The sequence below is a fragment of the Dasypus novemcinctus genome, chromosome 15 (genome assembly GCF_030445035.2).
Source record: "Dasypus novemcinctus isolate mDasNov1 chromosome 15, mDasNov1.1.hap2, whole genome shotgun sequence".
NCBI lineage: Eukaryota > Metazoa > Chordata > Mammalia > Cingulata > Dasypodidae > Dasypus > Dasypus novemcinctus.
Window position 1 is genome coordinate 13,073,274 of NC_080687.1, and position 19,741 is coordinate 13,093,014.

General features: G+C 47.4%; 1 protein-coding gene across 2 annotated transcripts in view; it reads right to left on the reverse strand.

Moving 5' to 3' along the window:
- Window positions 1-508: 508 nt before the first annotated feature.
- Window positions 509-19,741, reverse strand: part of LOC101445555 (phospholipid-transporting ATPase IB) — a 675,309-nt gene continuing 656,076 nt past the window's right edge. For both annotated transcript variants that reach the window (XM_058277045.2, XM_071208176.1), the window contains 3 exons: window positions 13,205-13,296; window positions 1,254-6,475; window positions 509-1,191 (listed from right to left, as the gene is read on the reverse strand). In XM_058277045.2, the coding sequence (XP_058133028.1) occupies window positions 6,378-6,475; window positions 13,205-13,296 (190 nt within the window). In that variant the 3' untranslated portion in view covers window positions 509-1,191; window positions 1,254-6,377. The remainder of the gene's footprint in view (window positions 1,192-1,253; window positions 6,476-13,204; window positions 13,297-19,741) is intronic.

Consider the following 19,741-nt stretch of genomic DNA (forward strand, 5'->3'; position numbering starts at 1 on the left):
CAGCTGGATGTGGCCCGTCAGGGACGGTGGCCTCCCGGCTGATTCAGAGCCATCAGTGGGCGCTTACTGGAGGGTGGCTCATCACGACGACGGGGGAATGGGCACTGGTCTCTCTACACTCTTTGAAATAATAATGTCATGATGCCATGCTTTGACAGTAGACTTGAACTTTCCAAAACTTAGGTTGCAGGTAAAATGAGATGAACCCAAGAAAGGGAAGTGACTGGGGAAGGCAGCCTTCTGTGCACAGATCTTTCCTTTGAGTGGCTGAACCCAGAGTCAGCGTGGCCTCCCGGCCCCTCTTCTCATAAAGGCGGCCCAGCCTCGGCTGCTCGGAGCTCACTTTCATCTGCGCCAGACGCACCTGTGCTCCTGCCGTTCCCTGGCATTCCCGGGTGTGTAGAGCCAGTACCTGCTGACAAAACCCTCTGTTAGAGGTCGGAGTCCCTCTGGCAGTAACTGCTTATTAGAGGAAAAGAAAATTCCAAAATAAAACAGGGTCCACTCATTTACTTTAAGAAAAGATTTATTTGAAACAGGTTTGTGCAGACGTGTACACCCGTCAACAGGACTGATCAAAGCCACAAATCACTGAATGCTCCCAAACCTCAAAACATACAAGAAAATGCCCTTTATACAAGAAAATGCCCTTCATTTGTCTTCACCCCAGGAGGGAACCCAGCGCCACAACTCTGTGCCGCTGTAATTTACCAACCAGAGGACATGAACAGGATGAGAAACGGGAACACTTCTAGAGGGGGGAGCAAAGAAGTCCTCGCTGTCACAACTTCACGCCCGCCCACCCCTCACTCAGGATTTAAGCAATGTGAGCACAGCTGTGACAGATAGAGCGCATGCGTTTTACTAGGGCGAGGAAGACAAGGGACAGCTACCGCATTCAAACATTCTCTCACGGCTTGCAGGGAGGTCTGCGGGGACCTCGGGCTCTGCAGCTGTCTGTGCTGCCCACAGCTTTAGAAGGAAGCCAGAGCTGCAGCCCTCTGCACTCAGCAATCCCGGACAAGCAGGGGAAGGGAGGCAGGCTCGGAATCTCAGGACTTGCCTTGACTTTATTAAGGAAAATCAGAAAATATTTACTTGTGCAAGCATCTTGTTGCAAGGAGAGAAGCTCTATGATACAGATTTCCTTCCTTCCTTCCTTCCTTCCTTCCTTCCTTCCTTCCTTCCTTCCTCCCTCCCTCCCTCCCTCCCACCTTCCTTCCTTCCTTCCTTCCTTCCTCCCTCCCTCCCACCTTCCTTCCCTCCCTCCCTCTCTCTCTCTCTCTCAGGGTTTACTGATTCTCTGTAATTGCACACAAAGCTATCTCAAGGTAGCCACCTGATCCCGTCCCCTCGGAAGTGGGTTCTCATCCTGATGTGTACACTTTGTCCCGCTTTCCGTCCATTGCTCTTCCACACTGAACAGCTTACCTATAGAAACGGCTCTTGATAAGCTCTCCTGACCTCTCAGTTTCCTGGGCAGGGTTGTTTGTAGAGCGCCATTACTTCAACTTTCTTCTTTCTATTTCTGTCATAAATCAAAGCTACCTGACACTTTGTTCCTGACTTTTAAAACTAACAGGGCCCCTTTCTTTCTTTAGCCAGGTCAGAAGAAATGCCGATGGGCTAATCTCGAGGGCATGTTTTTCTTGGTCTGACGCCTGGGAGAGAGAGCAGAGTAGATATCTCAAAGGCAACCAGAGTGAGAGGTTGTCATCTGAAAATGAGCCAGTCTGGGTGGAAAAAGTTGCTCTTTTGCCGCCCCTCAGCTGGGGGGAGAGAGGTGTTTACCGGAGGTGAAGAGTTAACGGTTGTACTTAACGCACGTGGGCGGGTTAACAGGTGAGCCTGCCCTCTTCCTGCTCCCACTTGGGTCCTATCTTCTGACTGCTTACGTGGATGCCTGCTCAGTAGCCTTTTCTTCCCTCTCAAGATTGCATCCCAGATTCATGACTCAATCATTTGTTCCTACCCAACAAACTCAGGGAGCTTTAAACAGAGCGCTGGCTGGGGGTTTAGCATCAAATGGCACCCATGTAAGGTAAAAGAAATGGAAATGTGTGTTGTTGGATAATCTGGGGTGCTAAGGAAAAATAAATGAAGGGAATAACCCATCAAGTCAAGTATTTCAGGCCTGTTCCTTTCAGGAAAGTCTAATATGATGTCACCATGGGGGATCGTTGGCCTTGACCTCCACAGCCCACTGGAAACCCTTCAGACTGTCCTCCTTGCCCTTCAAGATGGAAAAATGGCTGGTTTGAGACTAAATAATCTTCCCCAAGGCTATACTGAGACAGAGAAGACTGCCTTGAGCCAAAGAAGAATAAAGCCAATTGATGTATGCTTGCATTTTTTTTCTTTTGGGTGGGGGAAGGGCTTTATTTATTTAACTGTCTCCATCACTATTATATTTGCTAATTTAAGCACCTGTATGAAGAAAGTACGCATGTAATATGACAGGGATGCTGTCGTTTGACTTGACCTGACAGACTCATTTCTTCGCCAAGTTATAATTTCAGGCCCTGCTTAGCCACAGTTTCTCTGTTCACATTTTTTATGGATCCCAGGAGATGAAGGCTACATTACAAATGCTGAAGCTAAATCACTCCTTGAATTACTTTGGAGCAATGACCCTGGGCAGTAATTCAAACCGTGGCTGAAATGTGTACAGTTCTTTCACACGTTTGGAACTAAAGACTATCTTATCCAATTGCAGAGTTTTGCAAACATTCTATTCAACTTATGGTTTAAGACAAATCCCTAGGAACAGAAATATCTGACAGAAAATTCTCTTCCTTATGGTTAAAAAAAACCCACAAGATAAAGGGTCATTGTTATAACAAATGGGGATTATAGACTATAGCTTTCTTTTTTTAAAAAAAAATTCTATCTTAAAGCCTGTAATATATACACCCATATGCATTTTCAGACATTAGCTACTTAGACTCACTTTTTTTTTTCATTACTCACTGCTTCTTGACAAGTTATTACTGATTTTCACTGCCAGCTCCCTATAGCAAGACCTGAAGTCTTGTCAAGGAAAAGAAAATGTCAACAGAGCTCTCAGCAGGGCTGTGCTGAAATCCCTGCTCTCACTTTCAGGATAGTACTCCAGGAGCCTTAAAGAAACAGCTTCAGCTTTCTCCAAAGCCCAGGTTTTGTCTGGTATACTGATCCAAAAGAGGTTATTACCTGCACACGTTTTTCTTTCGCGTGTGTGTGCGTGAGGGCCGGGAGAATGGGAGACTGGTCAAAGAGCCCTAAATATTCTGCAGAGAAATGGGATTGACTCGTCCGCTATCCCCCCCGCCCCAGCCTGTTCCGATCAGCAGTATAGATTGCCAAGCAGTTATCCCACTTCCCGGCTTCTCCTTGTCAGCGTGCACTTCCTGAAGCTACCCTTGCTGGGACATGTGGGCGTGCAAGTGAACTCAGAATGGAGTTCACAGATGCTGGTCTTTTCCTCTGGCAGGGTCAGCCAGGAGTAGGACGTGGACTAAAAAGAAGAGTCAGCTGCGTACCTCAGCAGACCAGAATGGGACAAGGCTTCTAGAGAACGAGAAGGGCACTGGGGCTGGACCTGACCGGACTCTGCAGAGTAGCCCAATCCAGAATCAGGTCCTGAAGTGCTACCCAGTACGTCCCGCCAGCCTGCGTGTCACTAACTGTGTGGCAGTGACAAGTCCCGTGTGGCACTTCCGCTGGGCTGACAGCCAGCTTGTGTCCCCACGGAGGGGCTGTGTGACATAGTAACCCCAATTTAAAGACAGGGCAAGTGACATAGCCCGAGTCTGTCCTGACGAAATAGTGTACATCGCACATGGTGAAAGCCGCTACTCCTAGAAATCCGTTCTTGTCCTTTGGCTATAAGAAAAGTGAATGAGAAAATAGAAAGGCATCTCTGCTAATGTTTTCGCTGTGTGCTTATTTCATCACTGCAAAGATTGTTTCATCTACTCAAAATAATTGGAAAACATACTTAAATCCCAGAAACTTTGAACTATACATTCAAGTAAAAATAAAAACAAAAAAACCCCCAAAGCTCACACTTTAATTCACAAATCTGACTTGAGAAATCTTCAAGTTCGAGAAAGAGCTAAGGGTGTTTGACAAAGAATTGAGTTTTAATTCACTCTCCAAGTAGGCCTAGTTTCCAGATGAAGCCAAATAGTAAAGATGCTTAACACATTCTTAATTCTAATTTTCTTCTCTCCTGAGTTGTGTTTATCATGGGTACATTTGCTTGGGTTGTAATTCCTGCATGACGCCCTTTAATGATCCATCTTGCTGATCATGCTAATATGAAAAAGCTTTTTTATTCACGCTGGAAAGAACGGCGATTTTCTGAGACTGGCCTGAAATTGCCTTGTCCTGCCTTCCCTCAAGCCATCTCTGGATCTTGTTCTCTTCATAAGCCAGGGATTCCTTTTCTTAGTCAATGCCAATTGGACTCTAAATTATTCCAATGCTCAATAAGATATGGATGTTTCTGAAATAAAGGGCTAGGAAGCAAAGTGCACCATTGTTTTATTTCTGAATGTAGCACACCCTCCCTAGAGGAACTGTGGCATATATTAACCAGTAACAGCTGCCCAGAAGTATTTTCTTTATGCCTTTCAAAACTCTGGTTTGGCAACCAAAACAGAGGAGAGAACGCCCCAGGCTGCTGCTTTGGGAAGGGCTGTAGGCGCTCCCATTCAGGCCCATGGGATCGAGTGCCTGTCTCACTGAAAATGTGGGTCACTGCAGTGACTTGGCCCTTTCTTCCTTGTCTTCAACTGGGGGATTGAGAAAGGTGCTGGCATCTAAAATGGATTGCATAAGCAAAGAAAGGATGTCAAGAGTCCAGGGAGTTTCCTTAAAATGGTTGGTATTCCTATCAATGAAACCTGTCAAATGAAAAAATTTGGTAACTGATGGTGGCGATGGTAGCACTCAGGTTGTAAATATAATTAATACCACGGCAATGTATGCATAACAATGGCTAAAATGGGAAATTTTGTGTTCTGTCTCTGTTACCAAGAGGAAACTTTTTTTTAAATTAGAAAAAAAGCAAGACCACCAAAAAACCTGAGTGCCACAGGCTTGTTTAACTTCCACACACATTAGGGTGATGGTGCTAAGGGCCTGGGCTTCAGGGCTTGATTTTAGACTTTCTACAACAATTTGGATAAGAGCGCCCTATACTGCCTCCTCCCAATTTCTCTGCGCTCTTCTTTCTTGCTTCACTACCCTACCTTCCCTTATTCTCCCTTCCTGGGAATCCTCATCTTCTCCAGCTCCACAGTTACAGTGCCAGGTGTGTTACTTGTCTGGGTGAAATGCCAGGAACTCATTCATTTCCCAATAGTAAAAATCCCAAATGGGCTCTAAACCCCCAAGAAAACAAGTGTCGGTTCTCAGGTAAGCGGGTGCCCAAGGTCCAATGGTCTGGAGATTGGGAAGTGAGTGTTCCCAGGACAGAGGGTTCTCACCCCCTGATGCTGTCATTGGAAAAGGCAGATAACGTTTAGAATATATGGTGAATAACTAGGTTTCCTTAGTTACAGAAGTTAAGGGGGCACAAGAAGGGATTTCTCCCACCTCTGAGTCTGCAGGAAGACAAGGGCTAGTGCAAGTTTGGGGGCGGATTCTGCAGCCACCATGCTCTCTGCACCTGGCCAGCCAAGCAGGGAAGGGAAGGGAGATCCTGGACAGGCATGGGGGTACCAGGCCGAAGAGAGCACCTGGGAAGGAGGAAAACTTTGTTGGAACACAGATTGGTGTGCCCTGCTGGGAATGTGGCTGGGAGGTTCAATTAAGCATTCGCAGATTTACCACCCAGTGGTATATTACTGAGATTTCACTGCAATCAAGAAGTTTATGCCGACTTCATACAAACAGAGTATGAATCAAAGCGGGAGAGCAACCAACCTAAAGAGAAGTTTACATGCTGCCCGGTGGACTTCATCTGTGGGCTAACAAAACAGGAAGTACACGCGCCCCCACTCCAATTACACAAGATGGGTTTCTCACGCAACATAAAACCCTACTGCCTTTCTCCCAGAACAACTGGTCCTGAGGTTTAAATTGTTGGTGAAACATAAAAGTTTTTAATTTCACACCTCACAGAGCACAGTTGAATGCTTCATAACAACATAAACAAAAGTTAGGCCAAGCACTACAGATAAATTAGGAGGGGAAAAATTGCTTCCCCGGCTGCGTATCCTTCGGGTTTGCGAGGGAATATATAACTAACAAACTGGTTGGCTAAGGCCACAGAAATGTGTTTTCCGGTGTTTGGGCTGCTGATGCCAGTCTCTTTTGACAAAGGTGTGTTAACACTGGATGCAACAAACCGAAACTCTTTGCTAACGCCAATCAGGAGAAAGCGCATCTTATTTCTTCCTTGATTTCTTTTTGGTAGTGTCATAAGCACGGACTATTTCTTCCTGAGAAACGGGTCCATGCTCTTCTTGAGAAAAGGCGTAGCCATCTGGAAGAGAGAGGCACAGGCGGACCTGGTTAGGAGTGCGAATGGAAGCACACAAGTTGGGATGAGCTGCTCTTGTCCCAGGCAGCGGCTGGCCCGTGACATGCTGGCCACCTAGTCTTGGATGGGTGGGGGTCTGAGACCAAGAAGGGGAAATGGTGGCAGATGGCAGCCTCCCAGGGGCGCTAGTGATTCTGGCTGTGGATGCTAAAGCCATGATGGGAATGGCTCCACGGGGCAGGCTGCTTCTTCCTAAGGTGCTGCTGCTGCTGTGCTCAGGCTGAGAAGCATAAATAGTGGGTCACTGGTCTGTGTCTCCACTTTCCCACCACTAATCAAGAGGAAAGGCGAGCTGTCCTGCTCCGGAAATGCCACCATCCGCCTGACACTGAAGGCCAGCCCTGTAATCTAGGGAGCCTTAAGCTTGTTGGCGAAAACACATAGAAGGTTTGCAGTGAATGTGGGCAAAGCACACGCAATGCTTGTCGCCTAGCTGGACTGTTTCAGACTGGGAACAAGTGCACAAAGTGGGTTTACTTCTGCTTAAGTAAAGAATGGGATCATAAGATAAAGGCAAGAGGAATTTAGCTATCAGACCCTGGCCACAGGAAAACTGGTTAGGACAATCAATTAAGATGGTGATGATGATGATGAATAGCCAACACTTATTCAAAGCTGCTTGTGTATGGGGCACTATTCTGTGTACTGTTCGCAAACAGCCCATTTAATCCTCCCAACCATCTTAAGAGATAAGTGATATTAGTCTTCTCTTTACATGAAAGGGGAAACTGAGGTATAGAGAGACTTTTGTAACTTGCCCAGGTCACCGAGTAAATAGCAGAGCTGGGACTCAACCCCAGGCAGTGTGACTCCAGGGTCCATTTCCACCACATCTCTAGCTCTGAATTTAGCAGTCCTAAGTAAAAAATGGCTTTTTCCTTTCTAACTGGCCCTTCCCACAGAGAATCGCTCTCTGGAGGCTATCACCTTCTGTGTCAGGGGTCGAGAGAGGTGCCACATAAGAATTAGACATTGTGACTGGTAGACAACACAGCAAAAACCTGACAATTTTGATTCCCAGCCACATCTATTTAAGATTTATCGATGGAGTGGTTCATTCTGTCATACTCTTTAAAAGGAGAAAAAGAAATTAGAAATTATGCCCACATAATATTTCCATCATGGAATAATTAACTTACTCAGACATTTGGTTTAAAAAGGAATGTTACCAGAGTCTACAGTCATACTGGATAAAAGAGTCGTCCGAGGACGGAGGCGGATTTGAAAGGAAAAGCATAAACCATCAAGGGAGAGTGTCGGTCCCTCAAGGGCCCTGGGCTGGCTCCCCAGCCCCTGCAGTGAGCTGCCCACCAGCCGCCCCCATACCCAGAGCTCGGGAGGGTCCTGTGGCCCACGCGGCAGGGCTTGACCACCAGGGAAGGGGGCTCCTCTGCAGCAGGAGGGGGTCCAGGCAGCAGAGGGAAGGAGAGGCCGAGTGAAGGAACGAGGGAGTGTCTCCCAGCCATTACCACGGACAATTGAAAGCTCCCAGCCCAGCTTCAGGGGGCCGCTCCACACCTCCTGCCTCCCTCCACCGGGCGGGGGCACACATCCCTCCCAGCCCCCACCCTGCACAGAGTCCTCTTTGTGAACAAGTTCCACCACAGTCCTGGCCTTTAGGTTTTCAAAGCAATATGGAGCAAATAACTCTGTCTCTCCCCCAGGAACAAGGCTGAGTACTGTAGTTGACTTGGACAATTTTCATTCTTGGGCCTTATTTTAAAAAGGACCATTTCAAGTAAACATCTGATCTTTCCCAGTGGGAGCCAAGCATTCACTGTCTTGGGCTCAGATGGGCTGTTGGAGTGTCCATCTGTCCTGCCCCGTTCTGTGGGCCTGGCTCCCTGCTCTGGGGGCTTCTTAGTCTGATATAAAATGTCCTCACCAGGTAAGGATCACCTTTCCTCCGGGGTAATGGAGCTGCCATGTGTACCAGTTTCCTGTGCTGCGGTAACAAAGACCCACCAACCGATGGCGTAAAACCACAGGAGTACACAGCCTCCTAGCTCTGCGCACATCCTTCTGGCCTCCTCCTGGCTTCTGGTGGCTTGCTGGCCACCCTTGGGCTTCAGCCTCTGCTCCGTTGTCACAGGCCGTCTCCCCTGTCTGCCTCCTCTCCCCTTCTTCTAAGGACTCCAGCCATCCTGGGCCAGGGTCGACCTTAACACAGGAGGGGTTTAGGACTTGCACAACTCAACCCATAGCACCGTATGAGCACTCTTTAGAAAAACTTCCGGTGGCAGGAAAATTCATACTGAGCTCCCTCTCTAGAAGACAGTGTCTGCCCCCTTCTATGCCTGCATCTTGGGTTCTGCGGGATGCAGTGGTTAAAGCACTGGGGGCAAAGAGAGGAGTTTAACCTCTCTGGATCTTGGTTTATGTTTTTTGTAGATTAAGGGCCTACAACAGGGGAGGCCCAGGAGCACTTATGGCTCCAGTCCTCTGTATATACTGTCTCTAGGAAGGCTCCTTGGCCATCTGTACTTAGGCCTCAGAGCCCCTTGCCTTCTTTTTCAGTTCTAACGTGTACACTGCACCAGTGGGGGTGCTCTCTAAATCCATGCCAGGAAGGCAAGCAGACTGTTTCAACCATTAGTCCAAATTGAACAATTACTACTTTTCTTTTTTGATGTGTTTTTTTTGGGGGGGGGGGCAGTGGTGGTGAGGGTAGGGATGGGGGGAGGAGATGGAAAAGACTTGCTGGGACATAAAAAATAAACATGCTTTGTTATCTTAGCATTTGAAATGTATTCAAATGTGGGAAAGGTATCTTAACATTTGGGATTGGGAAAGGATCTCAGTATTTGTAATTGCCTACTCCCTGCTCAAATGGAAGGTGCAAAAACCTTGATTTCTGTTTATTCTGTTCTTAATTCATAACATGCTGTGCCTTCTGGGAGCCCAGTCGTTGGTGCATCACTTCTTGGCTGGTATTTGTACCCTGGCTCAGTGGCCCCCCATGGACGTCTGGAGGGATCCCTCAGCTTCCCTGGGAGGCAAAAGGTTCTAGGTTTCCATCAGAAACAAGAGCAGAGAGCAGCTTTTCATCCTACTGCAAGCCTCTCCTTCCAGGGGAAGCAGAGCCCCCAGATGTCCCTGCCGGTGCCTTCTCCAATGGGAGGCATCTGCCAGCAGGTTTCCAGAATGACGCATTTCTTGACAGTGTGGACTTAACAATTCAAGAACACAAGGAGGGTGTCCTGGCAGGTTTTTTCTACTAGGTGTCTCCTCCTTGGTTCAGATATAAAATATTTTCTTCTTAGAAACCAGGCCAGGTGGGAGATACAGCTGGAATGGGAGGTTCTTGTTGAACAACTACGATAACCATTCAACCGGCTTCTGTGCACTCCCAGCCCCACCCAACAGCCTGACAAAGAGGCAGGGGGTCAGCTCGCTCTGCCTAACGGACTTCTAACCGCCATTTGCATCCAAATGGGGATCTCAGAGGAGCCTCCAGCTCTTTGCATTTCCCACTTTCTTTCATCTTTCTGAAAGGACCTGGAGAAAGTGCTCAATGGGTCCAACCTGTGAACACTCCCCGGCTGTCTCCCTAACTCAGCCACAGGGGGAATTTGGGGACAGAAGGGGGTAGGTGGAAGAAGGAAGGGCACGTGAATTTCTTAGTTGTTTTGTCTTTGCCCATTTAGAACATTTGGTGAAGTCCATAAGGTTATGTCATTTTGCACTATTTTGAGTAGCATTCCTTTGAATCTGAGCTCTGATAACATCTTAATGAAAGCAGCAGTTTGCAGTCTGGGAAAGATTCTTAATAGAATTAGAAATGGGGATGAACGCTGGCACAACAGGGAAATTAGATGGCATAGCAAATGCTGATCTCAGTGACACAGAGTGGACTTTTCAGAAGGAACTAACAGTGTTTCCAAGATGAGAGAGTCTTCCTTCCTCCCAGTTTCCTGGGAAGAGGGAGGCCTGGGCATTTGAAAATAACACAAACCATGCAAGTGAGAAAGCAGGTGCTTACGACTAGTTGCAGAGTGTTTTTTTTAAATGTGGTATGATTTTGGAAGCTTTTTTATTTCTTGTATTTGTTCAGTGGGTTTCTTTTCCCCTTTCAAAATATTGAGAGTTAAGGAAAACATTTCATAGTAGTTTTAGAACATTTATGGTTCCTCCATAAAGGTTTTCACTTGGTCTTTGACTGTGCTACTGATGACCAGAATTGTGTATTCCTTCGGGTGTGACTTTAAAGCACTGACCAGGGAAGCAGCGTGGCTGGCCAGCTCGAATGCCGCGCATCGGAAACCAGGATGGCAGCTGGTGCTTAGCCCACATCATTGTGAGGTCTCAAAAAGACCGTAAATTATTGTTATTCCACTTTTTTTTTCCAGAGAAGAAAGCAGTTTAGAGAACTACGTAAGCTCCCCAAAGTTTCGCAGCTAGTGGCAGACTGAGTACTGAATAATAGTACTAGCAGTGGTGGTGGTAGTGCTATCTAACCTTTATTCAACTCTTTAGATTGTCAGGCGCTGTTCTAGGCCCTGTACATGGTCTCACTGAATCCTCCTGTGACCGAGAGTTAGGAATGAACAAATGATTATGATCACTGTGTCATTATACAGAAACTTTTAAAAACTTTCTAACACGTTGTAGAGTAGCCAAAAGTTAATGCCTGAAATTACAGAAAGCAGCTGAACTAGCCTCAGTCCCTGTTTATATTGTGATGTTTATTCTAGTGTCAGGTAGTGTAATGGTAGGCATTCCACCTTCCCTCCTGGGAATCTTAAAAAACCCCCAAGTTCCTTAGACTCTTTTACGAGACAGCTTTTCAGGCCCATAAGGCTTCGGACCTCCTGCTTTGTGCTTAGCACTAAACACTTTCACTGAAACCCTGCGACTCGGGAACTGGTCACAGAGCGCATGGAGCAGAGAACCTGCGCTTTTGCTTAGCAACACCCCCAAGAATCCCAAAATAGGTCCTTACAGGAGTCCTGTCAAAGATGCCAAAACAGAGAGGTTAAGAAACCTGCCCAGGGTCACAAGGCCACCACAGAGCTGTGCCACGATCCAAGGCAGCCGAGCTCCAGAGGCGCGGCCCCAAAGACCCCACCACAGGCCTCGCCCGGTCTGTCTGCCCCGTGGCATCTGTTAGCAGCTGAAATGCACCCCCAAAAGGGCCCCAGGCCTCACCCATCAAAGTGACCTTCCTTGAAAACGGGGTCTGGGGAGATGGGATTAGTAAGATGAAGCCACATTGGACTGGGGTGGGCGGTCCTGGTCTGGTATGACTGCTGTGTGCAATGAAGGGGAGAGACCACGGGCAGAGGGCCCCTTGACGGCCGAGGCAGTGGTGGGAGCGATGGTCTACAGCCCCCCCGGGGTGGTGGCCCAGACTGGAAGCTGGGGCCAGGAAGGAGTCTTCCCTGCAGGGTCTGAGGAAGCACCCACACTTTGGTTTTGCACTTTCGGCCCAGAACCATAGAGACAAAGCGTTTTTCTTATTTGAAGCCAACAGGTGGCTTTGTCCCGGCAGCCCGAGGGAACTAAGAGGGCATCAGCCAGGCAAGGCCGCGACCTGATTCCACGCACGGCCACCGAGCACGGCGGGGGCTGGGCCTCTGTCCCCGCACCCCACCTGCCTCAGGGGGCCGTGGGTGTTAGAGGACATCAGGCATGTTCCCCCCGCCTGGAGGTGGCCTGCACGCCCTTTCTCCCCATCGGCATTCCCCAGGGCATGTGGGGAGAGGAGAGAGTCCCGCCGAGGAGGTGACGGTCTCCACCTGTCCTCTCTCCACGGAGAAGGCTGGGGCGCGGAGCTCAGCGGGGACTCGAGGCCAATCCTGCACGAGCTGCACCACGCGTGCTAGAGCATTTCAAGGTGACCTGCTTAACTTTCCCGAAATGCTTCTCGTTCTACCCGTGTTTCCTTTCTGAACTTCTCAGGGAGGGAAAGGAAAGGGGGAGGTGGGGATCGGATATCAAGGTGCAGACGAAGCAGAGGGATGGGGCTGGGGAAGGAGGATGGGCAGCCGACGCGCAAATACTGCGGGGCCCGGGGAGGGCGGCCGGCAGGGGCCGGGCTCGGGGAACCCTGGACTCCAGACACCAGGCGCCCCAAGCTGCCAGCGAGCGCCTCCTTTCAGGCCCCCCTGCCCTGTCCTCCCGCTCCCACCTCTGCACTTCCCCTCCCAGCTTGGACCCCTCACGGGTCTGCCCCTTTGGCAGAAGCCAAACCCAGGCTTCTAAGCCCTCGGGTGGGACACCAAAGCTAGGTGCGGGGAAGCCTTCTTAGAAAAATACACACCATCCCCCCGGCCCTGGTATTGCTGCTTTAATGGACAGGAGAAAAGTAAATTAATTAGTTCTTCTTGCTATCTTTGGGGTGGAAATAATTTAAAAATAATGTCATTTGAACCTCAAAAAAAAAACACACACAACATCCTATTGGGAGCCTGTCAGAAGGATCTTAAGGAAATCGGGATTTTACACTTAAGGATTTTGTCATCCAGCCATTTGATTGGGTCCCAGGGAATTCCCCACACTCACGCTGCTCTTTCCTCGGGCCACAGACACTAATTCCACTCGGAAACGTGCGTCACGGGCTTGGCAGCTGCCTCCGTCCCCGTTAGCGCCACCCACACTCTAATTCAGGCCCGCGCCCACACACCCAAGCTGGGGCCCCACGGACCAGCGCCCGGGCGGGCAAGTACTTACGCGGGATACTCTGCTGGAGGGAACTGCCTCGGAAGAGAGTCGGGGGCGTTTTCCGGCTAAGTCTCTTTAACAAGTGATCGCGCTCATTCATCCTGCAAGTAAATCAAACATGGTCAGTCTTGAGGTCATCCGAACCCATCTCAAAGGGACTCCCGTGAAAAACCTGGGTTGTAAAAGAAAACAGGCCAATCGGGGGAAAGCTTCCCTACATCAAGAAAAACAGCAGCCGCGCTGCTGTGTACTTTAGGTGCTATCTTGACACTTGGAGGCCCCGCTCCTCTTCTGAAAGGCGCCCTGTTTTCAGAGTGAACTGCACAGGGCGCCTGCGCGCTCGGCCTTCCTCCTAAGCCAAGTGCACGACAAGCGCCCTTTTCACGGCGGCCAGCAGCCGGGGCTTCCCAGAACACTTTCGCAGGCAGCGATCTGGGTTTCCAGGGGCAACGTCCTAAAAGCCTTGGTCCCACTTGCAGCCCGCCTTTCCCAAAGCCGGGACCCCGCACCCGGGCAAGAGACCATGGCACGGGAATCGCAGGCCCCAGGTCAGAGAAATAGTTCTTTCTGCAGACCCAGATTCTCATTTTTGAGCCACAACGGGAATAAGCTGAGTTCCCTTCTAAAACACAAGGATCAGAAGCTCTTCTCCTCATACTCCTTGAATTTTTCCCTCCCGGGTTGCCACTGCTGTGAAGAAAGCTGGAACGACACTGGGGGACACTTGCTTATTTCCATAGACGTAAAGCGGTCCTTGAAAACTGCCCACGTGGGCCAAACTGCTTTGCTCTTCCACCATCAGGATGCCGCGTCGCCTGGCTGGAAAGGGGCTTCGGGTCTAGGGGACCATACCCATGCCCCCGACCTGTCCTCTGCAGGAACGTGAGGACACGGGAGGCTCCAGGTGCCTGCAGTCCCCGACCCCCTGACCACAAACCTGACCCCAGCGATCCCAACGGTCTCCTAAGGAAGATTGCACGGGCCGGAATCCCTTTTGCACTTGGGCTTCCAGGGGCGTCATTTCCTGATTGTCTTGGTTGAAATGATGATGTTTAATTCATCACCAATCAAAGATGAGCCTCGGCTAGCTAAGCTTGGCAGACTGTCTGAAGGTTGACGGGGAAAAATACTTTTTCTACCCCTTCACAGCAGCTTTCCTTTCCCTCTCAGATCTTTCTCCTCCACAAGCCAAATTAGTCTCTCTGGGTCCTGCTGAGCAACCGCCCTGGTCTGCAGGGGCGCGCAGATAGATTAGAGGAGCCCATGACCATGGGGCTGTATTTGGGGTGCCACTGTGGCTCGACCATTAGCAGCAGCCTGTGCCGTCCTGCTGCAGGGGTGGGACGTGTGACAAAGGGCCTGTCTTCCCCGGCCGACACTTGCCCATTGACAGCTGTGATTTCTGTGCAGGAGACGCTGGTGTCCCTGCCCAGGGCGGGGAGGCTGCCTGGACCAGGGGTCTTTGCCCGCTGGCCTGCAGCTCCCCTGGGCAGCCTTGTATGTGAAAACACACAGGGAAACCAACGCACTCGCTCCCAGGGGCCGGGGCAGGGCTGGGGTCTGAATGCCATGCCCTCCTCCACCTAGTGAGCCGGGCTGCTCCAACATTTCAGTCGAGATGCTTCCAGGGATAGGGCGCCATGAGAAGGTCACAGGGGGATCTTCAGGATCACACATCTTGGACTGCACTTTGCAGGTGAGGACACAGAAACCCAGACATGTCCAATGATGTGGTGAAGAGAGAGGACTTACAGGGCTTGGCTGGGAGGGCTGCGGCCCCCAAACCTGCTGCTGGCACATGAAGCCTAATGCCCTAATGGAATGGCATACGCTTTCCTTTCTCTTCCTTTTTGGAATGAAATATTCCAAGCTTAGGGAAATGGTTAAAAACTAGGAAAACCAGTATCTACCTACCCACTCAGCTTTAAGCAGTGTTGAGGCCCACCCTTTGTCCCAGGCTTTAGAGGGACACTGTCTGTCCCACAGCCTTCCCTCCCACCCACATGGTGATGAGTCCATGGCCAAGGAGACATGACCACTCACAGCCCATGCCAACCTGTCCCAGGTACTTGAGACCCCAGAACTCCCTTCTCAGTGACCCCACACCTGCATCCCAGGGCAACCCAACCTCTTCCTTGGATTTCTCTGAAAGTAGACAGTGCAGCCCATGCACCCACACCTAGGCCCGCGGGGATGGCTCTTTGCACAGGCGCATAGGCTGGATGTGCACGCATGGCAAGTGAATCCCTTCACGTGCAGGAAAGAGCTGGGCAGAGGAGCTAACTCTTCCCCAGGCTGCCAAGTTCTGGCTAGACCTCCAAAGAGCCTGGGAATCATAAAGGGTTCCAGTCTTTATGAAGACGTATCAGTTCAAGGTATATAATTATCTGATAGGCTGACTTACAACTTCAAATAGTTAGACATATTTGCACAAAGTGCCCAGGAATGGGCCTGGTTGTGATAACTCTTTAAGATTTAAAAAAATAAAAATCTTAACTATAACAGTCCCATATACTCCTCCCTGACCCCCTTTCTCTCCCTTCTAAGCTAAAATGAAGTTAGAAATAACCTTCCAGGGAAGCGGACTTGGCCCAATGGATAGGGTATCTGTCTACCACATGGGAGGTCCGCAGTTCAAACCCCGGGGCCTCCTTGACCCATGTGGAGCTGGCCCATGCGCAGTGCTAATGCATGCAAGGAGTGCCGTGCCACATAGGGGTGTTCCCTGCGTAGGGGAGCCCCATGCGCAAGGAGCACGCTCCGTAAGGAGAGCCACCCAGCACGAAAGTGTAGTCTGCCCAAGAATGGTGCCGCACACATGGAGAGCTGACACAGCAAGATGACACAATGAAAAGAAGCACAGATTCCCGGTGCTGCTGTTAAGGATAGAAGTGGTCACAGAAGAGCACACAGCGAACGGACACAGAGAGAAGACAACTGGGGGGGAGGGGAGAAAAAAAAAAGAAATAACCTTCCAGTTCGTATCTCACACATTTGCTACATGTATACGTGTTCGCAATTTATATATAGTCATGTTTTAAAATATGTATAAACGTTGTAATTTATTTTATGCATTCTATTTACCATGCTTCTCCCCCACCCCCCTTTTCTTGCTTTCTGTTGAATTGATTGTTTTCTTACTTTAGTTTGCTTCATCTACTGGTTTGGAGAAAAACTTTATTATTTATTTTCGTGGTTACCCTTAATTTGTTTTTTAAAAAATATATTTTATTTATTTATTCTCCCACCCCTTGTTTTTTTGTTTTTGTGCTTTCTTTCTGCTTGCCTTTTTTTTTTTTAAGAGGCACCGGGAACTGAACCTGGGACCAGAAGGGGGTGCCCAATCTCCACTCCCTGCTTTTTGAGTCTCTCAATGTGTTTCCTTGTTATGTCTCTTTGTTGTGTCATCTCGTTGCATCAGCTCGCCATGCCAGCCTGTCGTGCCAGCCCATCATGTCAGCTCACTGATTTGCTCATCTTCTTTAGGAGGCACTGGGAACCGAGCCCAGGACCTCCCATGTGGTAGGCAGGAACCCAACTGCTTGAGCCACATCTGCTTCCCCATCGTTAAGTTTTTAACATGTATATTTGACATCAAAAGTTAGAAAATAATTTAACCAACCCCTTGAGAAACACAAGGATTTTAGAAAGCTGACTCAGACTCTGATTTTCCCCATCTCATCTTTTCGTCTCCAGCACTGAATCTTTCTCAGGCTGACTGTTGTTCTTTGTAGGTAATGTCTTTCTTCTCTGGTTGCTTTTAAAATAATTTTCAATGTCTTTGATGTTCTGCAGTTTCATTACAACACTTATTATGATGAGGTATAGCTTTGTTTTATATCCTGCCCAGGCCTGGAAAGCTAAAACAAACAAGACTTTGTTTTTCTTCACTTATGAAAAATTCTTTGAATACTTCTGCTCCTCTATTCTCTCTATTCTCTCTCTCTCTCCAGCTTCCACATCTCTAAATCTTTTATATTTCCTTATCTCATCTTGACTTTATCGAAGCTATTTTTAAGTGAAGCAACAAGTTATAAATTTAAATCACTATATTTTTTTTACATCTACACATTCTACTTTCCTTCTGAATCCATTTGTTTTTCTTATATGCTCTTGCTTTTTGATTTCTGTATCTTTTTTGATCCTTATTTTATAGATTCTCAGACTCTCCTTGCATCTCCAATTTTTGGGGAGCTAATTTACCTGTCTGTAGTAACTGATGACTCTTCATTGCAATTCTTTTCCTAATATGTTCTCTAGTTATCACATCATGCTTGAGAGAGATTTGCTTTTTGTTTCTGCCAGGGCCTTGGGGTTACATCCATTTTACACTGATTTCTATATCGATATCTTAGACTGAGGACCCCATGGCATTGGGAATGGTCTAAAATTGGTCCTCATACACAAGCATGGGCTTCCAGTCTCTAGTGGATAACTCTTTCTTCCCATCCATTGCTCTGGGCAAATGGTATGAGTCGCTGCTGCTGTCAGTCTACTAAATACCATTGTTCTCATTTCTGTTTCAATAAAATGGCAGCCCTACCAAATTCCCAACTTCAGGCACAGAGTTCTGTCCCATCTCACATGGAACTGATCTTATCTTTCTCCCTCATAGAGCACCCAGTCTGCAGCCCCTGAGACCTCTATTATTTCTGATGTTTCCATACAGCCACTTTGACCTCAGCTTCAGCTCCCTCTAACCCTGTTGGCTTTGCTGTCTCTCCATTTCTGACATATGGGGATTTCCTTAACTTCCCTTTGAGCTCAACTGCATATTGAAAGGCTTTCATTATTCATATTTCACCCAACATTTCCATGAGTTGGGAAAGGTCTTCTCTGAGCCAGCATAGTCTGCCATGTTGCCTCCACTTAGTTTCCATGAATATTCTTATTTCCTTGACCCAACTTCAAAAGACCCTGTGGCTACAGAACTATTCTTCCCCTAAGATTTGCTCTATTTAGTAAAAGCCTTTCCTGGAGATTTAAAAAATAGTCATTGATTTGGAATGAAAGGGGGAACATTACTATTGACTCCACAGAAATAAAAAGAACCATCAGTCTACCAGCAAATTAAATAACTTAGATGAAATGGACAAATTCCTAGAAGCATGCAAACTACTTATACTGACTCAAGAAGAAATAGAAGATATCAACAGACCAATAACAAGTAAAGAGATTAAATCAAGAATCAAAATATTCCCAACAAAGAAAAGTCCAGGATCAGATTATTTCAGCAGAGAATTTGAAAAAACGTTCAAAGAGTTAACATCAAACTCTGCCAAAAACTGTAGAGAAGAGAACACATCCCAAATCATTCTATGAGGCCAGCATCACCTAATAACAAAACTAGATAAACATAACACAAGTAAAAGTTACAGACCAATCTCTCTCATGCATATAAATGCAAAATTCTCAAACAATTACTAGCAACCCAAATCTAACAGCACATTGAATTATACAACACAATCAAGTAGGATTTTCCTTAGGTAAGCATGGTTAGTTCAATAAAAGAAAATCAATTAATGTAATACACATTAATAGAACAAAGGGGGAAAAATGATCATCTCAATTGATGTAGAAAAGGCTTTTGAAAAAACCCAGTACCCCTTCCTGATAAAATACCCAGAAAACAAGGAATAGAAGGAAACATCCTTAATATGATAACAAAAATGTATGAAAAACCCAAAGCTGATATCAGACTCAATGGTGAAAGACTGAAATTCTTCCCCCTAAGATCAGGAACAAGATAGGGATGCTCATTGTCATCACTGTTATTCAAATGGTACTGGGAGTTCTAGCCAGAGCAACTGGGCAAGAAAAAGAAATAAAAGGCATCCAAATAGGAAGGGAAGAAGTAAAACTTTCCCTATTTGTAGATGACATGATCTTATACACAGAGAATCCTGAAAAGTCCACAGAAAGCTAGTAGAGCTAATGAATGAATTCAACAAAGTGGCAGGGTACAAGATCAACACACAAGAGGCAGTTGCATTCTATATACTAGTAATAAACAATCTGAAGAGGAAATTTCTAAAATTCCATTTACAATAGCAACAATAAGAATAAAATATTTTGGAACAAATTTAAGCAAGGATATAAAGGAATCGCACATGGAGAACTGCAAAATATTGCTGAAAGAAGTTAAAAAGGACCTAAATAAATGGAAAGACATGCCATGTTCCTGGATTGCAAGACTAAATATTGTTAAGATGTCAATTCTACCAAAAGTGATACACAGATTCAATGCAATTCCAATCAGACACTAACAGACTTCTTTGCAGAAATGGAAAAACCAATCATTAAATTCATATGGAAGGGTAAGCAGGCCCAAATAGCCAAAACCATCTTGAAAAAGAACAAAGTTGGTGAACTCACAGTTCCTGATTTTAAAACTTATTACAAAGCTACAGTAAGCAAAGCAGTATGGTACTGGTATAGGGACAGATATATAGATCAATGGAATTGAATTGAGAGTTCAAAAATAAACCCTCACACCTTTGGAAAACTGATCTTTGACAAAGGTGGCAAGTCTACTCACTGGGGAAA